This window comes from Silene latifolia, chromosome 10 (genome assembly GCF_048544455.1).
Source record: "Silene latifolia isolate original U9 population chromosome 10, ASM4854445v1, whole genome shotgun sequence".
NCBI classification, from domain to species: domain Eukaryota; kingdom Viridiplantae; phylum Streptophyta; class Magnoliopsida; order Caryophyllales; family Caryophyllaceae; genus Silene; species Silene latifolia.
In genome coordinates, this window is record NC_133535.1 from 145081507 (window position 1) to 145107064 (window position 25558).

The 25558-nt window shown below is 36.2% G+C and overlaps 2 protein-coding genes and 1 long non-coding RNA gene across 3 annotated transcripts; 2 read left to right on the plus strand and 1 right to left on the minus strand.

The window, feature by feature from the left end:
* Positions 1-215: 215 nt before the first annotated feature.
* Positions 216-11366, plus strand: LOC141608416 (2-alkenal reductase (NADP(+)-dependent)-like). The gene is made up of 6 exons (XM_074427773.1): positions 216-229; positions 418-550; positions 9559-9745; positions 10176-10348; positions 10663-10745; positions 10899-11366. The coding sequence occupies exons 1-6, from the start codon at positions 216-218 to the stop codon at positions 11275-11277; spliced, it is 969 nt and encodes a 322-aa protein (XP_074283874.1). The 3' UTR covers positions 11278-11366.
* LOC141609285 (uncharacterized) lies at positions 4511-6932 on the minus strand. The gene is made up of 3 exons (XR_012527341.1): positions 6627-6932; positions 6090-6176; positions 4511-4578 (listed from the first exon to the last, which is right to left on the minus strand). It is a non-coding gene; the product is annotated as an uncharacterized LOC141609285 (long non-coding RNA).
* A 3530-nt stretch (positions 11367-14896) lies between the features above and the next one.
* Positions 14897-22761, plus strand: LOC141606177 (2-alkenal reductase (NADP(+)-dependent)-like). The gene is made up of 5 exons (XM_074425209.1): positions 14897-15361; positions 15547-15730; positions 21234-21400; positions 21800-21882; positions 22199-22761. The coding sequence occupies exons 1-5, from the start codon at positions 15032-15034 to the stop codon at positions 22575-22577; spliced, it is 1143 nt and encodes a 380-aa protein (XP_074281310.1). The 5' UTR covers positions 14897-15031; the 3' UTR covers positions 22578-22761.
* The last annotated feature ends 2797 nt before the right edge of the window (positions 22762-25558 follow it).

Genomic DNA, 25558 nt, shown 5'->3' on the forward strand with positions numbered 1-25558 from the left:
TGCAGAGGACCGACTTTAGCACTCGTTCCAGCTTTTAGTTTTATTTTCTTTTATTAATTTTTTTAAATTTACCCAGGAACTTGCACTAAACCTACCGATAAAGATGGTCTAACGGTAATGGGCTTAGTTTAGAAAGAATGTAGTCTTTTTAGTTTGGGCTGGGTCTTCCAGTTCAGTAAGAATGTAGTCCTTGTTTTGGGCCTAGTTCAATAACAATGTCAATCGTTGAGTATTCATTGTTGACCATCGTGAGTAATTCACTCACCCAAAACACTCCTTAGTACTCTCTTTGTCCTAATGAATAATTTACACTTATCTTATTTTGTAAGGGGAGAAATAAAACAAATGTAAATATCATTGATGAGATAAAGGGAGTATGAAATAGGATCGGTGAACCTTTGAATACATTGGCCTCAGACTTCCAGAAGATTCGAATGATAATACTAGTATTCTTCTTAAGAATCTTTACTTGTCATGTGACCCCTACATGAGAAGTCGTATGACCAAACATGATCGTCCTACTTATGTTGATTCCTTCACTCCCGGAACGGTATATTATACTCCTTCCGTCTCAGTCATTTGTTTTACCTTTGATACCCGCGTTTGTTCTCCTTAATTTCACGTGTTATTGCTTTTTTCCTTTTTAAATGAAACAATGATTGTTTATTAGCTTAATGATGTCAACGATTATTTAGTTGCATTGTTAATTGATGATGTTATACATTTTGGGGGTTAATAATCAATGATTTGTTTGTCTTGGTGTTTTATCAAATGTAAATAAATGATTGAGACGAATACGGAGTAAGTGTGAATGTCTCATTTTATGATTTTTAATCGATTAATTAAGGTTCATATTGGGCAATAGTTTACTTCATTCGGTCTCAGTCATTTGTTTATCATTTACCATTAACTAAAATACCTCTCACAACGAATACAAAGTGTAAACAAATAATTACTCCCTCCAATTCAATATTTTATTCCCCTTGTTAGTGGGCACGGTGTTAAGGAGAGAATAAAATAAGAGTAAAAAAGTTGGGTGGGGTTTGGTAATAGGAGGGGATAAATAATTAGGAGTTAAATAAAGAATTGTGAGATCAAAACATTAAGAAAAGTAATAAAATATGAGTAAAAGAGTTGGGTGGGGTTTGGTGATAGGAGAGAGGGAGGAATAAAATAAGAGTAAAAGTTTTCAAAATAAAAAAAGGAAGAAAACATGAATAATCCGTTTTAGGAAATATGGAAGAAAATATAGAATAGGAGGGAGTATTTGTTTTGTATCGGAGTATAAAAAACGTAGTAGTAATTATTTGTGTAACAATGAAGTAATTAAGTTTGTACAAAATGTTGTGTCCAAAATTTGAGTAAAATAACGCAGAATATTCGATACTCAATCGTTTACATTCCTAAGTATAAGCTGTTACAATCAAAGGAGAGGTATTTAAATTGTTGATGTAGCTGGTGTTTTATATAAATGGAGGCTTAAGGGGTAAGGTTGTGTACATTTGTATGTTACTAGTCGTTGCGCCGCGCCCTCCCGGGCGCGGAGCCCCGATTTTTGGTATCCATTGTCGAAAGGTTTATAGGATTGTGTTGTGGGTATCACATGCAAGGCTTTAGAACAACATTCTAACTACTACACCATATTTGTTGCCAAACATTTCAGACACATTGGCTGGTTAACGTTCCTACTTGTGCACATTTTCGGGTCCACAATGTATGGGCTAACAGTTGAATAACAAGTCCGGTTAAAGTCCGCAACACCGGAAAGGCATAATAGGGGAAGGAAACAACGCCTAGATACTAAGTCGATATGACTCGAATGGGGCAAAATGAGAAATTCATGTCATGAGCAAAACACAATTCTGCAAAATAGCCAAGTACTTAATACACAAAATGCAGCCTTGTATAGTTAGCAATTTGGCATGTTACTAAGCATCCGCTTCATTAAAAATATAGCTATTTAGTTTCGCGTCATGTCCAATTTTGTTAATCGTTTATAAAAGACTAATAGGAATCCTGTTGAGGTACCGTGAGTTGGCGTATAGAATAGAATGTTAATTACTTTGCCAATTTGCTATCAAAACAGGTTACCTTAAGCTTTAGCTATCCTTTGTGCGTCTTCCAAGGTCTCTTATAAGGCGGAGGTTTGATAATATTGAAAACTGATAGTGAGCCATAAGAATGCCCCTCGCTACGAGAATTTACATAGCTTGACATAAATGGTTCAATTCTTGTAATAGAAAAACAAATCAGTAAATCGGTTAAAACTTCCTCTAGAATTAAGTGTTCCCTAAGATACATTCCCATTTAAAAAAAATGCTTCTTGAAATATGCAATGTGAATAGCTATCTTTATCTCCTTGATCTTCTTTTGTTGATTTGAGCCATAGTCCTTCAACTTCTAGGATGCACCCCCACTCTTCACTCTTCAAGTGACTCAGTATTCGAATATCGCCCGAAACGTCCACCTTGTCAGGTTCTAGTATTGGGCTGATTCTATAAACCTAAGCATGATTAAAAAACAGTGGTCACATACAATACATATGCACCTCGACTTACACGTACATTTGAGGAATAAAAGTACTTGTCATCCAGGCTGTCCCTACGTGTCTTCTCCCAACAAGCTTTGGAGCTAGAAGGTCAACAAGAATCGGATTTCCCTCTGTGACGAGGAAAACATTCAAATTCAGTGAAAAGAAATGAGTTTCTCAAATGAATAGGCGACCACAGACAAAATCATATACGCTTTTGCCTTGCGAAAAAACTTAGAAAGAGATACACCACTCAATTTCAGTGAATTCTCTCACTCTTTTTATGTCGAGGATGTCGCGGTCTCTGAACAAACAATTTCCGTAACCAAAGAGACCTATTTTTGGTGTACTTAGGCATGTAAAATTATCAAAAGACAATAACAACCACTCTATACAAGAATGAAGGAAAAAACACACAAAGAAAAGTTGTACACTTCTTTTTTAAGGTGTTCTTTGGTCTCGAAATCTTTAGTTTCATATTGTACAACAATTCGACAATAACAAGGGCAACCAAAGCTCATGATATGTGTAGAACAAAGGAACCTTCACAATAAGCTCATCTTAAAATCTATTAAATAAGCATAACAGGAGAGTCACAATTTGTTAAATTACCTTGTCATTTTGCACCTTGATAAACTAAAGCTAAAACCGATTACGCTACTTTAAGATACAAGTTAATATAAGGTCATTTATATTACTCCCTCGGTCCCGGTCATTTGTTTACCATTTACATTTTTGGGTGTATCAGTCATTTGTTTACCTATCTATATTAGGTATGTTTTTAATGGGTTATTTGATCATCCAATTTCAATATTATCCCCTTGTCATCCAACAACATTACCCTTAAACAGCCCCTTCCCCTCTCCTTGGCATTTGTGCCAAAAGTAAAGGGAAACAAATGAGCGGAACGGCTGGAGTATTAGCTAACCACACCCCCATTTCTAAAGACGAGTTTTGAGAGTAAGTCCATAAATGTTGCAAATTCTGAAAGTTTATGATAAACAACACAACATGAATAATAATCTAACCGATATGAAATTCCAAGTTGATATTCCACCCTTGGCTCCCTTAAGAGTGTCAAGAAACTTTTGTCACGCTCTCAGTACCAAACCCGACAACGATCTTCTCGGCATGTCAGTATTGCTATTCTACCACTAATAGTAAATCAGTTCAAATTCATGTGAGCACGGTGGTGCCGTCTATGGTCTACCCATACACCTCACACATCACTTCAAGAGTTTAAGATCAGTTAATATTCAAAACGATTAGAGGCTTCCTACAAAAACATTAGTGTCCACGACAAAAGCATGTAGAAGCAGATCAATATTAATCATGCAACAAGAACAAACGCCTTAGGTAAAGACAAAGAGTTAATAGGCATGGAATCCTGGATCATAAAACAGATAAAGTAATAAGAAATCCAATGTCAAAGACAGACCTGTAACATATGATGCATTTCAAGCGACAACCAATTCCTTGCCCCTTGAACTTTTTCTGGTAACTGATATTATCAACTAAAAGTACCATGCACTCGAAAAACCATTCATCGGCATTTTGTTTAAATTTTTCAGGGTTTTCAGGCGTGTCTCGGAAGTAAAGGAATTTTAGTGTTATTTGATTACAAGTCCCTTTTGTAAATTAATATTCTGCCTCTATGACGGTATTCCGGCAAGTGTTTCTTATAGTTACTTCATAAAAAAAATACCTGCTTATCAGTTAGCTTGATACAGTTAGGGTGCCCATTAAAGGCAGAGCCTTTAACAGGGGTCATAATGTCCATCCCATGACTGTTGGCATAATACAGTTCAGTCAGTCCTACAATCATAAACCTGCATGCACACGAAGACGATGATGACGACTATTCCACAATCAAATAAAAGCAGAAAATACATATTTAACATGGTAATAATATGTATACTTCTTGCAACTGATATCAGTGAATAAAAAAAAATATTGAGAAGCAGCCAGGAATCCACCTTATCCCGGCTTCTTCCACTAATTATAGCTGTTGGGAAATGTTTAGCCACATCTTTCACAACAGAACGCATCTGAGGAAAAACATACGTCGCCATCACATGTACTGTCGATCAAAGGACTATCCCTATAACAGTGAGTCTGGTATAAGATTGTCTCACATGTGACACCAACCAATATCCCTACGTATAACTCGTTAAATTATATGTATAATGGGTTGGTTTCACAGGTAAAACTGTCTTATAAATTTTTGAGAAATAGAAAAGGAAAGTGACCAAATAAACATAGGCAAGATAAAACTAACATCCTCAGACATGAATGCCATGTCGGGGTTATCAACAATAGGTGAAAGAGTTCTGTCATAGTCAAAAAATGAAGCCAATCATTTGCCGTTGGCAAATTGAGTGATTTGCTCAAATGAGGACAATGCAGATGGATAATTAAGCTGCAACATGAAGAAATCCAAGGATAATGTAGCCTTAAGACTTAAGAGCTATTATCAATAAAAAGGAAAGAAGAGAAATTCACCATCCAAGTATGATAAGCAACATCCACATAAGAAGATTGATACTTAGATAAGAAGTATATTGGTCACTGAACAGATCAAGTATAATGTCAGCAGAAATCGAGTCGAAATTCGATCATGACTTGATGAGTAAGAGAATATGAAGCTGTGTGTTTTGGCTTAGCTAGGAGTCACAGAAGTAAAGGAATTATGCATTCTTTTATTTCGAATAGGAATAGATTTAATTACCTATAAATACCATGTCTTGTATTGCATATTTTCCTTTTCTTTTTTCATTCAAGTTTGCAAGAAATAAATAAAAACGATCAAGTTTTGCTCAAAATCCAAGGTTTGAAAGGTTCTTTTCAAATTTCGTTTAAAATTAAGTTCGGCGTCTTTATTTTGAAGACCCATTGATTCACAGCCCTGTCGAACTTAATCAAATATCACAACGAGAACTACCTCGCCACGTCATCCAACAAGGTCTGAGTTCGATCCTAGTTCCCAGCTGAACAAAACGTTTTTATAAAAAAAAAAGGGGGATATAACACTGAAGTGGCCTTGGTTTGGGGTATGGTTAAGCTAAGGAGATAGGCAGATAGCACATTGGTCATTCAAGTATAAAATTTGTGTAGTTTAAATTTCATCATCAAAAGACATATACACCTTTTTATTAGGGAATATATAGCATTTTCAGAAATAGGAAGGGAAATAGGAGTCCTATTTTTAAAGTATGTGCTCCTTTTAAACTTAAAAGTTTAAAGTATGTTCAATTGTGTGAATCATGAGCCATGATAGGTCTGCATGATTAACCTCATCAAGTAGAACTCAATGGGAATCACTCTGGTTACAAAGGCACTATGTGCTGAATGCTGATGCAGTAAAAGGATGTTTCTGGAGGATGCCTCTTCAAAATAAGAAGGGAGCATTAGTTTGTTTGGTACAAGTCACGAACCACATATAGATTTGAAGTACATAAATAATGTCATAATCCTGCAGCGGCTAGGTATCTAAGTTCTAATTCAATATCGACAACTGACAGATCCCAACACGGGAAAAAAATACTGAAGAGAGACATACTTGCATATTTTCCTTGATAATTCTTAGTTCTTTTCCATCCAAACCCCATACACGGCATGAACAATCCTCTCCAGCAGTGACAATTATCTAAGAAAAGGGTAAATACACAGAGGATCAGTTCATACAAAATTATGTAACTACAGGAAAGAAGTGAGACTGTAAGATCTGTAACATATAGGCAATTGAGATTCAACTCATTCAAGGGATCTCAGTATGGTAAGCCGCTAAGGTAATTTGTATTAGTAGGACTTTGTAAACAACCTCAACAAAGATGGAAAACTAATGTATGAATAAATTACACTAAATTGAATGTACGAATGCGTTCAATAAAGGAGCAATTTCGCTTTACTGAATTCAAACAAGAAATATCAGCTACTAAAGGCACGAGGACTTATGATGGTTTCACAGCAACAGAGCAGTAGCGACTCACGCCAAATAACGACTTGTTAACAATTTTTATAATTCCTAACAAGTAACATGCTCGCAATATTAGGGCAACCAATGGGAGAGACAAAGCAAGTGAAGCCGTCATCTTACCGGTGGGGGAATACATACTTAAATGATTGGAAACATTCGAAATTGTTGTACTACATCCTGTTTCTCTATCAGTATCGCTTGAAATCTCCTTCCTCACAGCAGCTTCAAAGAAAGAATTCAAGTTAGGATGTACGCCACTTCACGTTTTCCCATTGATGTACAAGTTCAGCATAACCGTCGGCTGAACTAATGGCAAACTCTGTCAGTGAGCTCATTGCGACTGACATTCCTGCACACAGTACCCTAACTGCGACCTCTGCCATTTTCTTGGGTGTCATAACTTTCTCAACTTGTTCGAATGCAACTACTTCCATGCTTGTACTCGTGTCTTCAAATCTACGGGAACCGCTGCCATGGGTTTGAGAGGGCATCCTCCTTCAACTGCTGAGCACAGATAGAGCCCATCCCAGCTGCGAAGAAATCCATCCTATCTAGCACAGGAGCCTCACCAACTGCATCGTGGAGCCTGGTCCATTGGATGTATAGCCCGAAGATTGGGTGTAGCCCGGCTGAGTGGCATGGAGAGAATGGTAACTTCGAAGTGTTGGGCTCACAGCCTAATGCATCTGAGAAACCAGCTAGACACCGCGTGGATATAGGACCTCTGAGAGGTGATCCACGATGCAAAACAAGCTCTCCAGTTTCTTAACTCGGCCTCCAAGTTGGCTGCTGAGCGAGCAAGTTGATGGGGCCCAGTGGTGGAAATTGCAGTTTGAAATTTTCTTGATTTATTAAGCTTTGTTGGTATTCCTGATAATAGCAATAATAATAATTATAATACAAGAAACTCCAAAGAACAGAGAATGAGTGAAGTAGAGTGGCAGTAAGAATGGCAAAAAGAGTGGCTGCAGGTGAAAGTAAAATGAAGGGCCAAGAATCTGAGATCACAAGGGAGAAATCAACGGCAGAAAGTGGTGTGAGGAGGTATTATTCTTAGCTATAATGTAGCAATGCAAGAAACTCCAAAGAACAGAGGTTATAAAGTGCTTGAAAAAGGCAAAAAAAAAAGTCAGTACACAGCCAGTCGAATATAATACCGGCTCCACCGCAAGGCGCAAACAAAGAACACCGGAGATTGGAAAGAGCGGGTACCTGGAAATGCGAGAATCCCAAATTAACACAGATCAGAAAATCTTGAAAGGTAAAAAAAGACTGCAGAGATAAGTAAACAGGCAGGCTTTAGACGGTAACCCAATGCCCATGCCACTAAACACACCACGAATTGGGCGGAGAAGACAACACAAAGGCATTTGTCGCCTTATACTCGGGAACACCGCAGTCCACGAAAAATGCAATCACAACAAGGATAAAGCGCAATACAATCGATAAAGAGACAACAATAAGGCTGATCTTATGACTGTACAAAACTGATCGCGCATCAATTGAAGAGTGAATACAGGTCTAACAAAGAAATAGCAATAACAATACTAATAATAACTGGTTAACGCACCATCCAAAACAGTGGCCCTAGTAGCTAAGCATCTCCTCAAAGCTCCAAATAACTCCAAGCTCATGCCAAATCCAGCCCCGGAATCTAGTGCGTGTCCACAACTTCAGGTCCGGGATCGTGGCGATAATAATGAGATCAGAAATAATTCGAATAATAATAATGAAAGTAATAACAATAGTAGTAGTAATAAATCAATAATAACCAATAACAATTGAAAACAAACCTAATTAGCGGATTCAAACTGTGAGAAATCCCCAAAAATGGAACCAAACCTAAACAGACAAAAAAAAAGAACGCAGAATCCCTAATAAGGAGTAAATACCAGGAGATTACAAAAAAATGAAAGCCAAATCGCTTAAGGAGTAAAATACCTTTGAGGAGACATAAGTAACAGGATTGACACTCAAAGGAGCTTAACCACATCTTAATCAAACTGGAAATCCCAAAACTGCTCACGGAACCACAAATCCACGTAAACAAAGTTCAGGCAGTACCAAATCTAACCGTTATCCGACCTCAAAATCATTATAACACTCCGACATAAAGGAAAGCAAACGGAAATAAATTGAAAATAAGAGATTCAGAGATGCTATCCTTGGAAATCAAACCGAATAAACATAAAAACCTAATTCAGAGCAAAGAAAACCAAATAATTAATTAGGGTTAGAACCAATACCTCATGTTCTGAGCTCAATCTCTAACGTTGTAGCCGAGACAACTCCAACCAACACGACGACAACCTGGTTATTAAAGCCAGATCCAATTAGCAACCAAAAATCCCAGGAATACAGTAAAAAAAAAAAAAAAAAAAAAAAAAGAGTTCAAAAGCCAAGACCAGAAACCAAGAATGACAGCGGAGTATCAAGGACGATGTACAAGGATAGCATATAAGAAGGAGAAATTACCTTTGAGCAAGAATAGAGAGTTTTTGCGGAATGAAAACTGAGGAATGAGGGAGAACTGAGAAGTGAAGGAATGAGGAAATGAGTGGACCAGTTGAGCAGATGGGAAAGAGTAGAAGAAAAGGCGTGGTTGTGAATGAAAGAGAATTGGAGGGTGGGGATCTAAAGGCAAGATCCAACGGTAGGGGGTGAACTTGGGTGGTACTATTCATAGCTACAGTACACTCAAGTTCATTCTTTTTAAGAGTTTAGGATTGCAACCGTTGAGGATTGAAAGATATCACTTTTATGGTCTCATTTGCTTCTTTGAGAAATTTGAAGTATGATCTCGGGAACTCGGGATTTTGTGAATGTGGAGGATTAGCTGTTGGTTAACTTGTACATGTATATACGCATTTCAACTTATAGATGAACTCATAGAACTAAATATTGGCTATCGTAGTCTAAACTCGAAACTTGTACATAATGATCTTGATATGGTTTTGAGGTCTAGTTTTGAAACCAAGGATTGTGGAGAATAGTTGAATTTAAGTTTAAAAAAAATGATTTGTCTGATGATTGTGATTATGAATGTTTGCAGCCTATTACGGGTTATGGAGTGTCCAAAGTGCTGGAATCCCGTCATCCAAAGTACCAGAAAGGTGACCTCGTATGGGGATTTACTGGATGGGAAGAGTACACTCTTATCACATCACCGCAGCAGGCACATATGTTTTTCAAAATTGAGCATAAAGACGTTCCTCTTTCGTATTACACAGGGATTCTAGGTACTTTTACTTGCTCTTTTGTGTGTTATGATTTGATGTTATGCAAGAAACCTGAAATTCCTAAAGAAATAGGCACGCTCTATAAAAATATTTGGTTAATGGTTTTTCTTCTAGCTTCTTTGTGGGGTAATGACGGGGTCTTTCTAATGTATTCCAGTAACTTTTACTTAACAAGATATAATTTCTTTGTAGTTGTTTGCAGTTGAGGATCATTTGTTCTTTATTGCTTATTGATTTGTTCAATATTATTCATATATTCCGATAAAATGAAATTACAAGCTTGTAAGGATGCTCTGTGCATGCCTGCACAAACAGATCCAAGGGAAGGTTGTAGTCTTGCTTCTCTGTAGGTTTACTATATTATTACTATTGTACCCTTCTGTTATGACCAAACAATAATTTTATATCTTTGGCTTATGCCGCTCCGTAGGCATGGCCGGTATGACGGCCTATGCTGGTTTTTATGAGGTTGGAGCACCTAAAGAGGGAGACCGAGTGTTTGTGTCTGCTGCATCTGGGGCAGTCGGGCAGCTGGTTGGACAGTTTGCAAAATTAGCTGGTTGCTATGTTGTTGGAAGCGCTGGTATAGCCAAGAGAAGGTATGTTACCTACTCACCATGCATTCTAATTGAGTGTTAATTGACTATGCTGCTATTCAAGTGTTTCCATTTCGAGTGGCAAAAATTACGCTTCTAATTGAGTCAACGAACCACTTTTCGTTGTTACCGCTTCATGATGGAACAAAGCGCAATTATTTTTTAAATTTTATTTTACAACCCGATTTTCTTCGTGGGTCACCCTGTATCCCGTTCCTGCCATTTGCAGGAGCCCTTGAGGCATTTGGGTATTGATTTTGTAGTTGTGTTGCTATTCAAGATTGTTCATCTGATTTTCATTTCCCTTATGTTTGGGGTTAGGTTGATCTTTTGAAAAACAAATTTGGATTTGACGAGGCCTTCAACTATAAGGAAGAGGATGATTTGGATGCAGCATTAAGGAGGTAAGACCCTCTTTATTTTCTAGTTGTATAGGCTAGTTTTCTGAATGCCCACCATAGACATATACATACACAATTCCAGAAGTGAATAGGAAAATAAAATAGACAGCTGCCATTTTAGGTTCAGTTTAGGTTGACTAGATTTGATTTGCTTAGGTGTTTCCCCGAGGGCATCGACATTTATTTCGAGAATGTTGGAGGAAAGATGCTTGATGCTGTTTTGGTGAATATGAGACTCCATGGTCGTATTCCAGTGTGTGGATTAATCTCACAGTACAATCTCGTGGAGCCTGAAGGAGTCCACAATCTATTTTGCCTGATTACAAAACGTATCCGAATGGAGGGATTCCTGGTCTTCGATTACTACCATCTTTACCAAAAGTACCTAGAAATGATCTTACCACAGATCAAGGAGGGCAAGATTTCATATGTGGAAGATGTTGTTGAAGGTTTAGAAAGTGCTCATTCGGCTTTGCTTGGTCTTTTCTCTGGCAAAAATGTTGGCAAGCAACTCGTTGTCGTTGCTCGTGAGTAACTTACTAGGTAGTTTCCTGTTTTTGTTTTTTGGTATTGCGAAGTGGTTAGTTTCCTGTTTTTGTGAGTATGCAAATGTCAGAAGGACAGTAAAGAATTACAGTGTAAGTGAAGTCAGAAAGTAGTCAAGTACTGATTGCATTTCAATAATTCAATCTCACAAACCACAAAAAATCAAATTATAATACGAAAGCCTAAACACAGATTTAACACAGATTTTCAAAACGAAAGATCATTCCGCCTGAATTTCAGTTGCCACAAACGTGAACAAACTAAGCAAATAAGCTTTATAGTTGTGATGCTCCCCACAGGCCCCAAGCCCCCCACAGTTTTTGCTCTCTGTAGTTCTTACGTTTTAGTCAATAGTTTATTTATGTTTGAATTTCCCCCCACATTAAAAGATACTCCCTCCGTCCCGGTCATTTGTTGTCCTTTTCCATTTTGGGGTGTCTCAGTCATTTGTTGTCCTTTCTATTTTAAGAATGAACTTGATGAGTAATTTGCTCATTCACACTCAATTTGTTCCACTTGTCATTTAATTTATTGGCCTCTCTCCTCTTTTTCCTTTGCTTTTGCTAAAAAACTAAAGGACAACAAATGACCGGGACCGGGACGGAGGGAGTAATAGATAACTATTGGTTTGGACAAATGGAGTATAGGATTAAGACTTGGCGTATGGGGTAATCGCCAAACCAAATGCGTAATTTTTTTTTTACTCTTATTCACCTATTACTAATTTGTCAAGGGCTCAAGGCGATTATATCTTTTATTGCACTAAAGAGAATCCTCTGTCTCATTTGGTGTCCTCACTGTTATTGCACTAGCTTCGAAAGTGCTCCTTCGGCATTGCTTGGTCTTTTCTCTGGCAAAAATTTTGGCAAGCAACTTGTTGTCGTTGCTCGTGAGTAACTTACTAGGTAGTTTCCTGTTTTTGTGAGTATGCAAATGTCATTTGAGGACAGTAAAGATTGCGTTGCAAGGTGTAACTGAACTCAGAAAGTAGTAAAGTACGGATGCATTTCAATAATTCAATCTAAGAAACCACCACTAGAGCTGGCAAGTCTGACCCGACCACAACCGAACCCAAGCAAACCCGACCCGACCCGAACCCGAAAAATTGGCATCCGAAACCGACCCGACCCGACCCGTAACCCGGTACGACCCGATTATCAACGACCCGAACCCGACCTAGACCCGACCCGATATTGACCCGACCCGATACTGACCCGATTAAATTGATGACCCGATAATTATTAAGCTTAATTTTGATCAAAATGAAAGTGATTTTGTGTTTAGATTAATATGTTTGACTTAGTAATGAATTAATTAAACCAAATAATAGGTTAAAAAATAAATTTAATGGTAAAAAATTATAGTAATGCGATTAAGTTACCGGACCCGATAATGACTCGACCCAAACCCGACCCGACCCGATACATCATTCGACCCGAAATGACCCGACCCGATAACGAACCGAACCCGACTCGACCCGAAAGGGTATGCCGACCCGATATGACCCGAACCCGATATGACCCGATCCGACGTGACCCGACCCAAACCCGACCCGACTGACCCGATTGCCACCTCTAACCACCACCACCACAACAACATTGCCCCAGTGCTTTAATGGCTCCCGCAAATTGCGGGGTAAGGGGGGTCGGATGTACGCAGCCTTACCTTTGTGTTAGCAACACAAAGAGACTGTTTTCGAATGACCCAAGATGAAAATTGCGTTGAGAACTGCATTGAAGGACCGCTACTTCACAAAAGAAAGAAGCTCAACCACTTTAGTGAGTCATTTTAATTTATTCCATTATAATCCATAATCAAAGAGTAATGAGTTTTTGGCTCCATTGGAAATATGGAAAAATCTCAGAAACCGCAAAAAAATAACGGAATTACTTTTTTTCACATACGAATTTTACTCTTTTGCATACATTTTTTCATAAAATTTCCATAATATACCCTTTCCCTAATCATAATCAAATTTCTCTCTTATGTATACAAATTCCCTAAAATCCAATCTAATTAATCTAAAAACTTGAATAATGAATTGTAATTTTTTCACTAGTGAAGTAATTTTCGTTTTTAGCAATTATTAAGTACGTCTTATTGAAATTATTAGGTTTAATTTTTAGTGAAATTAATATGCAAAGCAATTATTATTAATTAGGGTTTATGGGTGATGGAAGGCACGGTGGTTGACGGCTGCTCTGGGCGCGGTGGCTAGGGGTGGTACGGTGACGGTGGTGCGATGTGAATGGTGAGAGGACGGCTTAAATACGGAGTGCTGTGATTGGTTTGCGTCAGATTCGGGTTGTCGGTTGGGGGTACGGCTGGACTGCAGTGGGTGGTGCAAACGGCTAGAGGATAGAGTGGTTGGTCTGGGTGTCGGCTCGGACAGGGATGGTGTTGGTGTCATGGTGGGGAAGGAAGATGACGGGAGTGCATCGTTCCTATGTTGCTGTTATGGTTTTTTTTTTTTTTTTTTTTTTTATATAATACTAATTAGTTCGTCCAGAGCGATGTTTGCTCCGACGACGACAGTAACGATGATGATGACGATGAACATATGTACTGATATTGATTATGAACCGCTTCTTAACGAAATGGATGATTGCTTAGCCTTTGAACGTACACTAATGAATTTAATTTTGTTGCTTGATTATTGTTCATGCATTTTTTAATACTTCGTAGTTTGTTTGGGGCAACGTTTGCCAGGGATTGATCGGCGGATGTGACCCGGAAATGGTGAACTGGACCGGTGAAGGGAGATGAGGGAAGAGAGAAGAAAATTAATTGGGTGAGGGAATAAAAATGACAAGGGTAATATTGTAAAAGTCGTATGTGAAAGAGTAAAATCCGTATGTGAAAAAGCACATCCCAAAAATAAATTACAATATGTAAGCCTAAACACAGATTTTGAAAACAAAAGATCATTCCGCATGAATGCCCATTGCCACGAACCTTAACAAACTAAGCAAATAAGCTTTATAGTTGTGATGCTCCCCACAGGCCATAACAGTTTTTGCTCTTTGTATACACAGTAGTTCTTCCGTTTTAGTCAACCGTTTATCTATGTTTGAATTTCCCTCACATTAAAAGATGCCGAGTAATAGATAACTATTGTTTAGGACAGATGGAGTAGAGGATTAAGACAACGTATAATCTTTAGACTTGTTGTATGGGGTAATCGCCAAACCAAATGCGTAATTTTTTTTTTTAATACTTATTCACCTATTACTAATTTGTGAAGGGCTCAAGGCGATTAGATCTTTTATTGCACCAGTGAGATTCCTCTGTTCCATTTGGTGTTCATTCTGTATCCTCACTGTTATTGCACTAACTTCGATTCATGATTTTTATTGTACATTAAATGGGCATAAATCTGCCTTTTTGAATGAAGATTTGCATGAACAAGTTCACATCAGTAGATGTATAGGTTAAATAATGATTTGATGCATGCGTTTAGAAGCGAAAAGTAAAAACTAATGAATTTTTATGAATGTTATAATAATGTGCTAAGTGACGGAGGGTGGATGAAAGCTAGTAGAGTTGTCATTAACGCTAAACGGAGTAAGTTCAGGTCTTTATCGCTAAAAAAACTTGAAATTCAATTCGGATCCTTTATGTGCCCTTTAACTCCCAAATAGGGGAATAGGGACATTATCCTTTATGTGCCCTTTAATTTAACTCCAGTTGTCCTTGAGTTTTAGTGTAAACATGAGAACATGAGTACATGAGTAGAGCATGCCATGTTTTGTGTACTGTCTATTCTACTCCTCCATATTATTATTATTCAATTTACACTATTATTCCCACTTATTTACCTAAGAAAAAAAAAAAAGATGGCCGCTGAACACCAAGAAGTGAATAACAAGCAACTAGTGTTGAAGAACTATGTCGTCGGATTTCCGAAAGAGTCGGACATGGACATTCGGGATGCCAAGATTACCCTCAAACTTCCAAATGATACTACTAGTATTCTCCTCAAGAATCTCTACTTGTCATGTGACCCTTACATGAGAAGTCGTATGTCCACTCATGATCGTTTCTCGTTTTTTGAATCCTTCACTCCTGGATCGGTAATTCATACCGTACTATTTCATATTTTCATGCATACTGTATGAAACTACAACCATTGCTATTGTCCTGAGCGTAGTGTCTTGCTTAACCTTGGTTGTTATGTCACGTACTGTTTAATTACGAAGATTACGGTTGGTTGTCTCTTAATAAGCTTAATTGTTGATTAATTAATTATTATTTGCAGCCAATTACAAGTATAGGAGTGTCCAAAGTTGTGGAATCGAATCATCCAAATTACAAGAAGGGTGACTTGATATGGGGACTTACTGGATGCGAGGAATACACTCTTATAACCTCACCGGAGGTACTAATGCTTTTCAAAATCGATGATACAGACGTTCCTCTTTCCTACTACACGGGAATTCTCGGTAATCTTCTTTGTCTACTAGAGTTTTAGTAATCTAAGAACGAGAATTTGCTCAAGCAGTAAGAGCTCTCTTCAGTCTTATCTCAATCATGAAATTGAGAGTTCAATTCTTAGCAGGCGACACATTGAGCCCTTTTGAACCAAAAGCAAAAACTAGAGTTTTAGTAATATTTGGTGAACGGTTATTCTTATAACTTTTGGGTGGGATTTAGCTTGGAACTTTTTAGTTTTAAATAAAGGTAATCCGGTAACATTTACTCGATCAAAAAACTTGAATTTATATTTATGGTTGTTTGGTGTTGAGGATCATTTCATTTGTCCTTTATTGCTTTTTAATTTCTCCAATAATAACCGTACTAGATTTCACGCCCGGCCGTTGGCCGGGTAATATCAAAAAATAATTTCTGATATTTATTCTGAATTGTTGCTTTTGAAGCAATATCGATCTACCTATAATATGGTCAATCTGTGTGGGAATTGTTACCCTTAAAAGAACTCCATGGTGTTCATTGTTCTTTTAGGTAGACCATTTTACAAAATGTTTGGACATTGTGTAAATATAAGAGAAACGTTTTTTGCTTAAATATATACTCCCTTTGTCCCTTTGTTATTTGTCTATTTTAATCAAATTCAAACACATGAACGGATCTATTCATAAGTTTATCCTAAGTTTGGAACGAAACTTTTCATTAAATCGCCCTAAAAAAGTGGCATGAACACAACTCCTTAAGAGTCTGTTTTTTCTGGCTTAATATCAATTTGCTTAATTATAATTTAGCTCAGCTATATTTTGTTTAGTTCTGTTCAGCTTCAATCATATATAAGTAGTAATTATCTGCCTTTTTGTTTACATTACGTTCATTTGCCTATTGTATTATGAATTAGTGTCACAAATGACCGGACTGATGGAGTAATGTGTATGAGTTTTTCTATACACAACCAATGAAATCGTGACACGTGACAAACTATAATTAACTCCCATTAGTTAGTTTAAGGCTAGGTTATTAATTTAGCCTTTGTAGTTAAATTGTTAACTACATCTAGTTAACTATGTTTATGGAATTTTTTTTTTTTTTTTTTGTTTTATACATAGTATTTGTATTAACTATGTTTATGGAATTTTTTTATTTCTTTGTTTTATACATAGTATTTGTAGAATAGTATATAGTAGGGTATTTATTAGAGTCTTTCATACTGTTTACAATTGTATTAAAGATCAATTTTATACTCTTAACAAAATCGGAATTTTAGACTTCTTTCTTCGTATAAGAACGGTAACCGAAGGTTAATATTATACCATAACTCTCTGAATAGACAATGTACGTAGAACACATAAAGATTAAATACTTAGAACATTACTTGTATTAACATCGCATTACACAAACCAACTGTTAGCAATATCAAAAGTAGGGAATATCAGTGTATGATTATAAATCTAATACGGAGTATATCGTTATTACTCTTCGCACACCCTTCTTATTCATCCATGGCTCTACCTTTGCTTTCACTACTGCCAAACAAAAATACATGACGTCTCTGTACTCGTCTATGAACGCTCCTCTCTACCCTTGGCTAGCCGACCCTTTTGTAAATAAAACTGCTCTTCATGATCGTACATATTGACGTAACGTATAATTCAAGCAACTGACCTATGAAACTAAAATTAAACCGGTTATTACCTTAAGAATTAATAGAATTATTGATTAAAAACATAATATAGACTAAATATATGAATACGTAAAGTAAAAGACTTATTTGAATTTATAGAAAACTCTTCTGTCAAATGATCCAAGACTTTCTTCATGTGTACCATATCAAGCATTAGTCTCCAGTCCCTCCACCCTGATAACAAAAGCTAGACAAAGTAACTAAAAGGAAGGCGAAGTTACAAACACGGAATGAAGAAGCAGGGGTGGGTTCATCAAGCTCGGATTTCCATTCACGAAGTACTTCGATAACTTGCTCTTCAAGCTTAGCCAGATCCCCGTTAGCTGAAACTCATTGAACATTGATTGAAGATGCTGAACCCGATTCTTTGCTTGACCCTTTAAGGTTTGATGGAAAGATATTGACATGACGCATAGGTGATAATAAAATAAGGGAGCAATATAATGGGGATGACTAACATTGTTATTGACAATTTATAATGGTAGTTGTTGATTAGTCTTATATTCTATTAATCCAACCAAAATTTATCTTTTATTTATTTATGTATATTTGAGATAAATATTTTATGCATATTTGAAAATTTCAATTTATTTTAAAAAAATGTAATAGCCAATGAAATCGCTCCAAAACAATAGCCAATGAAATCGCTTCAAAAGTTCCTCTTTTAAGTATATACTAGCTTTAATGCCCGGGCGATGCCCGGGCCACTTGTAATATTCTGTCTCTTAAACCACCGTTAAACGTTAAGTTATAAATAACCAATACAATTGTCAACTCCCATCTACAAAGGCTATGTTCTTTGTTCTTTTTGGCTGAATAGAGCTAAACTATACTGAATTGAGTTAAAGTGAGCTGAATTGAATTGAAATTTGCTCAGATGAATAGAGTTGAAATCAGCTGAGTTTAACTGAACTGAAGTGAGCTTAATAAGAAGTGAAATTAAGCTGAAAAGAACAGGGTCATCCGAATACATTTACAATTCACTAAAAGCTCTTCGAATAGTTAAGACTAACTTTACATGGTCATTATAACTTATAAGTACTATAAGTCTATTATTAGTATCAAACACATTTTAAAAGGGGTGTTGGAATACTTAAGCTTTTATACACAACAAATGGTATAAGAAATTTAGCCAATTATAAGTTAGTTCTCATCATAATCGTATAAAATTAAGATTAATTTAATAAATATGTTATTTTATTAGGTTCATGTTTAGATAGCTCAACTCAAACACGACCATGTTAAATATCGTGTCATATTTCCAGTCCACTTATATAAATGGTCATTAAATATCAACCCAAACCCGTTAACTTTGTGTCTTTGGTATCATATTTTTGGCTTATATAAGTCTCTAAGTTAGTATCACAATACGTTCGTCTAAAAAGAAAAATATCAAAGATAGCTCAATATTTGACATAGCTTATGTATAGTGACTTAACCCCTAGCAAGTAATTCAGAAAACATACAATTTCCACATTAAGTTTTGATATTGTCTTCTTCTACTTGATATAAATACTATACATCTTGTGTTGTAAACTCTTAATGCAATGTACTCTTATTGACGTTTTAAATTTATCTCATACTTTTTCTGTTCGATTGAATTATTTACATTTGTTTTTGGGTCTTATTCAAAAGTTAAGAGAAATCTTTAATACAACTTCTAATATATAACACCTAAGGTGCACCCATACGACCATACGGCCACACGGAGTACTTCAGAAATTGGTCATCCACTCATATCTTTTGAGTAAGTCTCGCGTGCAAGTATTGTGAGACAAAGAAATAAAATAAAGTAAAAAATAAGTAATCCGAAGTTGTCAATCATGTTAGAGATCAGACTCATATTAAAATTGGATAGTGATAGGACGCCACCGAGTGACGTCCAAATTGGGACTATAGTTAGAAGAATATTGAACGAATGTAAAAGAAAAATTGGGAAAACAATTTATTTGCGACACTTATCCCTAATTATACAATCTGTATCTATCAAGGTGTGTGTACACACATACCTGCACAATGAATTTATATGACAAACATAATATCATGTAAAGTAGGAGAATAACAAATCATGCATAGTTATAAAATCTATCTACATGAAACAATACATTATTGGGTTTTTCCCCTAAACACTCGTGTAATACAAATACTGTGAAATGGACTTTTAGATCAATTTCTTAGTCCATCCTGAAAAGAAAAAAAAAGCATTTAGTTATAAAACTATGAACGAAGGGTAACACTCATTAAAAAATCATAAATCGAATATAAAGAACATGGTAATAGCATTAGCTACCTATTTGGCATTGACGTTGTAACATTACTGTAAAGAGGGCTTTGTTTTCCGATTTTCGTCCAATAATCTTAACTCTAACGTTGTTAATAATTTTATTTGTATAGAGCCTACGCAAATACCACAATAATGCACGAAGTCCTTCCGAAGCAAATGTAAGTGTGCTGCAAAAATAGAAAAATAAAGGGATGAGTGTCTCTGAGCAAATAAAAAAATTCCGCGAAACCAGAAAGACGTTGAATTGTAAACTTTGTGAAGAGTATAATACAATTATTGTACACACACATATAATAACCTCATATTGTACCTGAAATTACAAACAAATTACACAATTAGTTAAACTATATAGTAAAAATATGAGCCAATATGATCATAAGCAATAAGCAAGCAATCACATTATAATTTAAGCAGCACAAAAAATACGCACAATCAATATCACAACAAAGTTCATCCTACCTCACAATAAAATTAGATTCAATTTGTACGTCTACACAAGAGCTTTTATTTATAATACATGTTAAAGTCTTTGAAGTTGTATCAAATTCGTTTCAATATTTAAGAGATTAATAAATCAATTAATTAGTACTTGATAGAAATTGTAACAATAAAAACTTTCACTCTAACACAAAGACTACAAAGTAGTGTACGTGATTTCAACTCAGATTATTAAATTAAAATTCTTTAAATATGTTTCTTAGAGCTCTTAGAATTTTATAAAGGTTTGGTTTTCCTTTTTTTTTTTTTCCTTTTTCTTCATTTAGATAAAATTTTCCTTTAATAATATAGATAGATTTTATAGATTTAGTTGTTATTTCTAGATATATTTTCATTAAATAAATATTTTAGGTAGTTTTGAAAGGCTGGACTCTCTATAATCGCTCGAAAAAAGCTTCCTTTATTAATATAGATAGATAGATATTGATTTATATAAAAGAGAATGATACACACTGTCGTCTATCTGCTAGAAGAGTATTTCTTTCAATATTAACCATATTTATTTATATGAAAAATAAATAAATACTTTTACTAGTCTTTTTAATGTATTAGTTGTAGGCTTTTGTACACCTTGAGCCAGGAATCACGATACGTATTAACAAAAACAACATAGTAAAAGAAAATAATGACATACCTTCTTGCACAACGAAAATATTAATAGTAATACGATTTCACTAATTATTAGATTAGACTACCTCACTTTTTTTTTTTTTTTTTTTTTTTTTGGTGACGAGGGAACCCGCAGCCGCTACCTTCGGTGCGCACTGGGTAAACCCTCGGGTGTACGTGATAGCCTGCAAACCACGTATACCAGGTAAGCCACCCGAGGGTGACATGCTCGAAGTCTATTAGGCATGGACTCAGGCCAAGAATGCTCCACAAGATTTTGCTCTTGAGGAGGCACATACCAAGAGGGTACACATACCAAGAGGACTACCTCACTTTTAAATATATAAATTATTATAAAAATAGCAAGTTAATCAACATGTGCGAAGTACGAGTTTTAAATAATGTAGTGATTCTAATTATATCCTTAGCTTATGTCGTTCCATAGGCATGCCCGGTATGACGGCGTATGCTGGATTTTATGAGGTTGGGGCACCTAAAGAGGGAGACCGAGTGTTTGTGTCCGCTGCATCGGGGGCAATCGGGCAGCTGGTTGGACAATTTGCAAAATCAGCCGGTTGCTATGTTGTTGGAAGCGCTGGTAGCAAAGAGAAGGTATATATGTTACTTTAATTTATTCTTTGTGTCATCATGAGGACTACGGCTAAAGCTTGTGAATGAAGTGAATTGTTAATTGAAATTGTTGTATGAATAAGTCGAACGTGGAGATTTTTGTATTACCTTGCTACTACTCGAGTGTTTTCATTTCGCGTGGTAAAAAAAGTGTGTTTTGGCTTTAAAACGATTTAAAGACCCAATTTTTACTCTGATAATGGTTTATGATGAAATAAAGTAAATTGGTTTTTAAACCGTATTCTAGACCTGGTTTTCTTTCTACCCCATTCCGCACTATTCGCAGGAGCCTTTGATGCATTTGGGTAATGATTTGGAGTTGTTGTGTTGATTTTATTTTAATCTTTTTTATGTGATTCTCATTTTCCTCGTAATTATTAGGTTGATTTATTGAAAAACAAATTTGGATTTAACGAGGCCTTCAACTATAAGGAAGAGGAAGATTTAGATGCAACATTAAAGAGGTAAATAAGGTCCTCTTTATTTTGTTGGTGTATACGTTAATTTTCTTAATGCATATAATTGGTCTACTCCATTTTATAAGTCACAAAGAAATCTTGCTTATGTCCCTCTTTGTTAAAAACTAGCACTCGTCCTAGTTTTATTTTATTGCATATATTCTCTTGTTCATAATAAAATTTTACGACAGATGACACAAACTTATGTTAACTCCTTCATTATTTTGGATATGTTTTATCGTTGACAGGCTTGAGCTGTCTTACTTATCCTTATTGTGAATAGTCTTAGGTTCAAGAAATTGACTAGATTTGATTTGCTTAGGTGTTTCCCTGAGGGCATCGACATTTATTTCGAGAATGTCGGAGGGAAGATGCTTGATACTGTTTTGTTGAATATGAGACTCCATGGCCGTATTCCAGTATGCGGATTGATCTCGCAGTACAATTTGGTGGAGCCTGAAGGGGTTCACAATCTGTTTTGCCTTGTCTCAAAATGTATCCGAATGGAAGGATTCCTGGTTCACAATTATTATCATCTTTACCCAAAATACCTCGAGATGATCTTACCTCTAATCAAGGAGGGCAAGATTTCATATGTGGAAGATGTTGCTGAAGGTTTAGAAAGTGCTCCTTCGGCATTGCTTGGACTTTTCTCTGGCAAAAATGTTGGCAAGCAACTCGTTGTCGTAGCTCGTGAGTAACCTACTACGAAATTTGTTGTTTTTGTGATTGTGAGTATGCAAATGTCAATTTAGAGCACCTTTTTAATCTTTTTTCTTTGGTGTTTGGACTAGTGATGGATCTTTAGATTCTTGTACGATGAACTCCAAGTTAGAGCATGTTCTCAATAATTTACATTTGTATCGGTGTCCCGTTCAATTGTGATATGTCCAACGTATGCCCTGAGAGTGATGCCAATGTTCCGAGTACATTTAAATAGTGTTTCTCCTTATTCCCCTTCCTCTAACTTCCGACCTTAGATCGTATACTGTAATTCCATATACGGTCTTTCCTTCGCTGGATCCGGTTAGACCACTTATGGTGGGAGCTTTTGAGAGTTTGAGGCATTAAGTAATATGTTAACACGGAGTCGGTGGGCATCGTGTTTCAAGATTCATTTATAAATACATTCTTAACTAGTTTGTTCAAGATTTAAAAATGCACTTCAGGTGGCAACTAACTCGACATGGATTCGAACTCCGTCAACATGAAATTCGCTCTCATAGCTTCCTTTACATTTTTTTTTTGAAATACGCTCTCATTCACGAGTTTTAAAGAGTTTTTGTGTGAGACTCAATATTTACTTTGTCTTTTTTGGCCCAAATACATGGGGTTAGTAGGTTAAGGATGAGGTTGGGTTTTTGTAAAATTTGCCGGCCGAATGGATTGGCAAGTCTAATTAGAACCGTTGAAATTTGACCTGACTTGTTCTTGTCTAAGATCAAACGTTAAAACCTGAAAAGTTTGATCCGCAACTCGTTTGATCCGAAATCGAAATGAACCTTTAATTTAGGGTCGAAGAAAAATCAAGACTTTTGTTAAAATTTTAATATTTATATATTATATTTGAAAAAAAATTAAGAATTACTGCCTTCATCCCATATTTATTTCCGAACTCCATTTCACTAAATAAATTACATATTAATTTATTTTAAAAATTACTACCTCCATCCTAGAGCGGATGTAATACTCCGTATTTTATATTACTATTTAAGTCGGGTAATTGTTTAGTCGATAATTACGTTAAGTTATTTTACTTGACTCGCGTTGTATCGTAAGATCGAGTTGTTTCGTAAGTTAATTGAGACGGGTTTACATGGAATTCGAGATGTGAGCTAACCCATTTACCCTCGACCCATTGGAGTTTACCCAGTAACATGTTTAACCCAACACCCAACATCATGTTTTAACCTAATTCTTAATCTAATTTTTACCCTAACACTACACAACCCTCATCTCACCCGCCTCCCTCTTTTCGACGCACACCAACACACACACACGATCCTTCCATTTGATTGAAGATTGTTCATCGATTCCAACCTAATTCGATTCCCTGTTTGTAAGTCGATTTCATTCCATTGTTTATACTGTTTTAAAGTCGTCTTTTTCGAAAAGTTTGAAAAGAGAGTCCTGTTTATTTGATGTCTAGTTTATGCATATAAAATCTCATAGTCAAATTCCTTGTGGTTTGTCCTAGGTGATTTATTTATGAACATGTCGCTGAAAAGTCCGCGAATCTGATTTGGTTGTGGAAAATGATTTGAAACCTTAATTTTTATGTCGATTCAGTTATGAGGCTTCTTCATACATAATCTTGGTATAGTCTAGATGATAATAGGATTTGGAATTACTGAAAAATAATGTTTTAAACTCGTTTTATGAATCAATACTTTTTATGCGACGGTTTCTGTCAGTTTTTGGAAATCAGTCTGGAAACCCTTGATAAGTATGGAATTTGGGAAAAACACGTTAGATGTAATTTGTAGCTAAGACTCATGGGGTTCCAATTCAATTGGCCGTGTATCAATTTGATTTTTCTGGAATTAGTTATGTATTTTATTCCGAGTCTGTCATGTGCTGGAAAATCAGGAAAAATCGTGTTTGTTCTTTAAGTTGATATTCCTATTAAGTTATGATGAGTCTAGGTTATGTGCATGATTATTTGATTGAGTAGGTGGTAATTATATATAATTATGTTATGTAGGTGATGGATATGTGAAGGTTCATAATTGATTGCTTGTGTGAGCTTGGATTGCGAAAAGGTAGGGAAATACACTTGACTTATCAGCGTTATTGTTAAGTTGTGTTGACTTGTTGTGTTTCGTATGACCAAACTGTGAACGTTGACTTGTTTCGTGGTTGTTGATTTATGTTATGATTTATATACTGGAATGTGGTTGACTGAACTGATCGTGTTGAGTATGTTATCACAACATTTTTGGTAGCTGGCATGATTTCATCCATTGATATACATATTGTGTTGCATTGATTACTGTTGAGCATTCATGTGCATTGGAGATGGAGGATGTTGTGGTGATGTGGTGTAGTGATGATGATGTTGTGATAAGGCCCAGGCGGGTTCTGCAGGACTTGCCCTGGTGTCCTCAACAAGCGAGTGGCAGAGATCGGCTACGGTCGATATATAGTCTACCGGGATCGGTATGGTCAAGGCGTTCGGGTTATGAGATATGAGTTGAGATGGAGGTGGAGGTGACGGAGGAGCATGCATATCATAATTTGTTGTTTCATTGTATTCCCTACTCAATCTCATGGTTGACCTGTGTATTCGTGAACACCGTGACGATCCAAATATTGGGAGCGAGACTTGACAGTTTATGAGATAGGATGGGAGCTTGATGGGCGTGAGACACTGGATCGGAAGACTTAGTAGCTAGATCATCATTTAGAAGACTTTCACTTTTATTTAAGTTAGTTCTTGTAATTTGATGTAAATGAGGTTTTGTAAAAAGTTAAGTTAAAGAAATTATGTAATTTGCCTTGGAGTTTAATTTGTTATTCACTACCTCGAAACCGAGATGGTAATAAATCCGATTTATTAGGGAATGTCTTGCTAGAGGCTCCTTTATAAATCGGGGTGTTACAAAGTGGTATCAGAGCGAACGATCCTCAGGCCTAAACCAATGAACCCAATGAACATAGGAGGTGTCTAAATAAAATGAAC

Excerpts from the sequence above, each read along its gene's own strand:
- LOC141608416 (XM_074427773.1), top strand. Across the intron at positions 551-9,558 it reads ATTCCTTCACTCCCGGAACG|CCTATTACGGGTTATGGAGT; the intron begins GTATATTATACT and ends GAATGTTTGCAG. Across the intron at positions 10,746-10,898 it reads TTGGATGCAGCATTAAGGAG|GTGTTTCCCCGAGGGCATCG; the intron begins GTAAGACCCTCT and ends TGATTTGCTTAG.
- LOC141606177 (XM_074425209.1), top strand. The coding sequence starts at position 15,032 with ATGTTTTGTGTACTGTCTATTCTACTCCTCCATATTATTATTATTCAA. Across the intron at positions 15,362-15,546 it reads AATCCTTCACTCCTGGATCG|CCAATTACAAGTATAGGAGT; the intron begins GTAATTCATACC and ends TATTATTTGCAG. Across the intron at positions 21,883-22,198 it reads TTAGATGCAACATTAAAGAG|GTGTTTCCCTGAGGGCATCG; the intron begins GTAAATAAGGTC and ends TGATTTGCTTAG.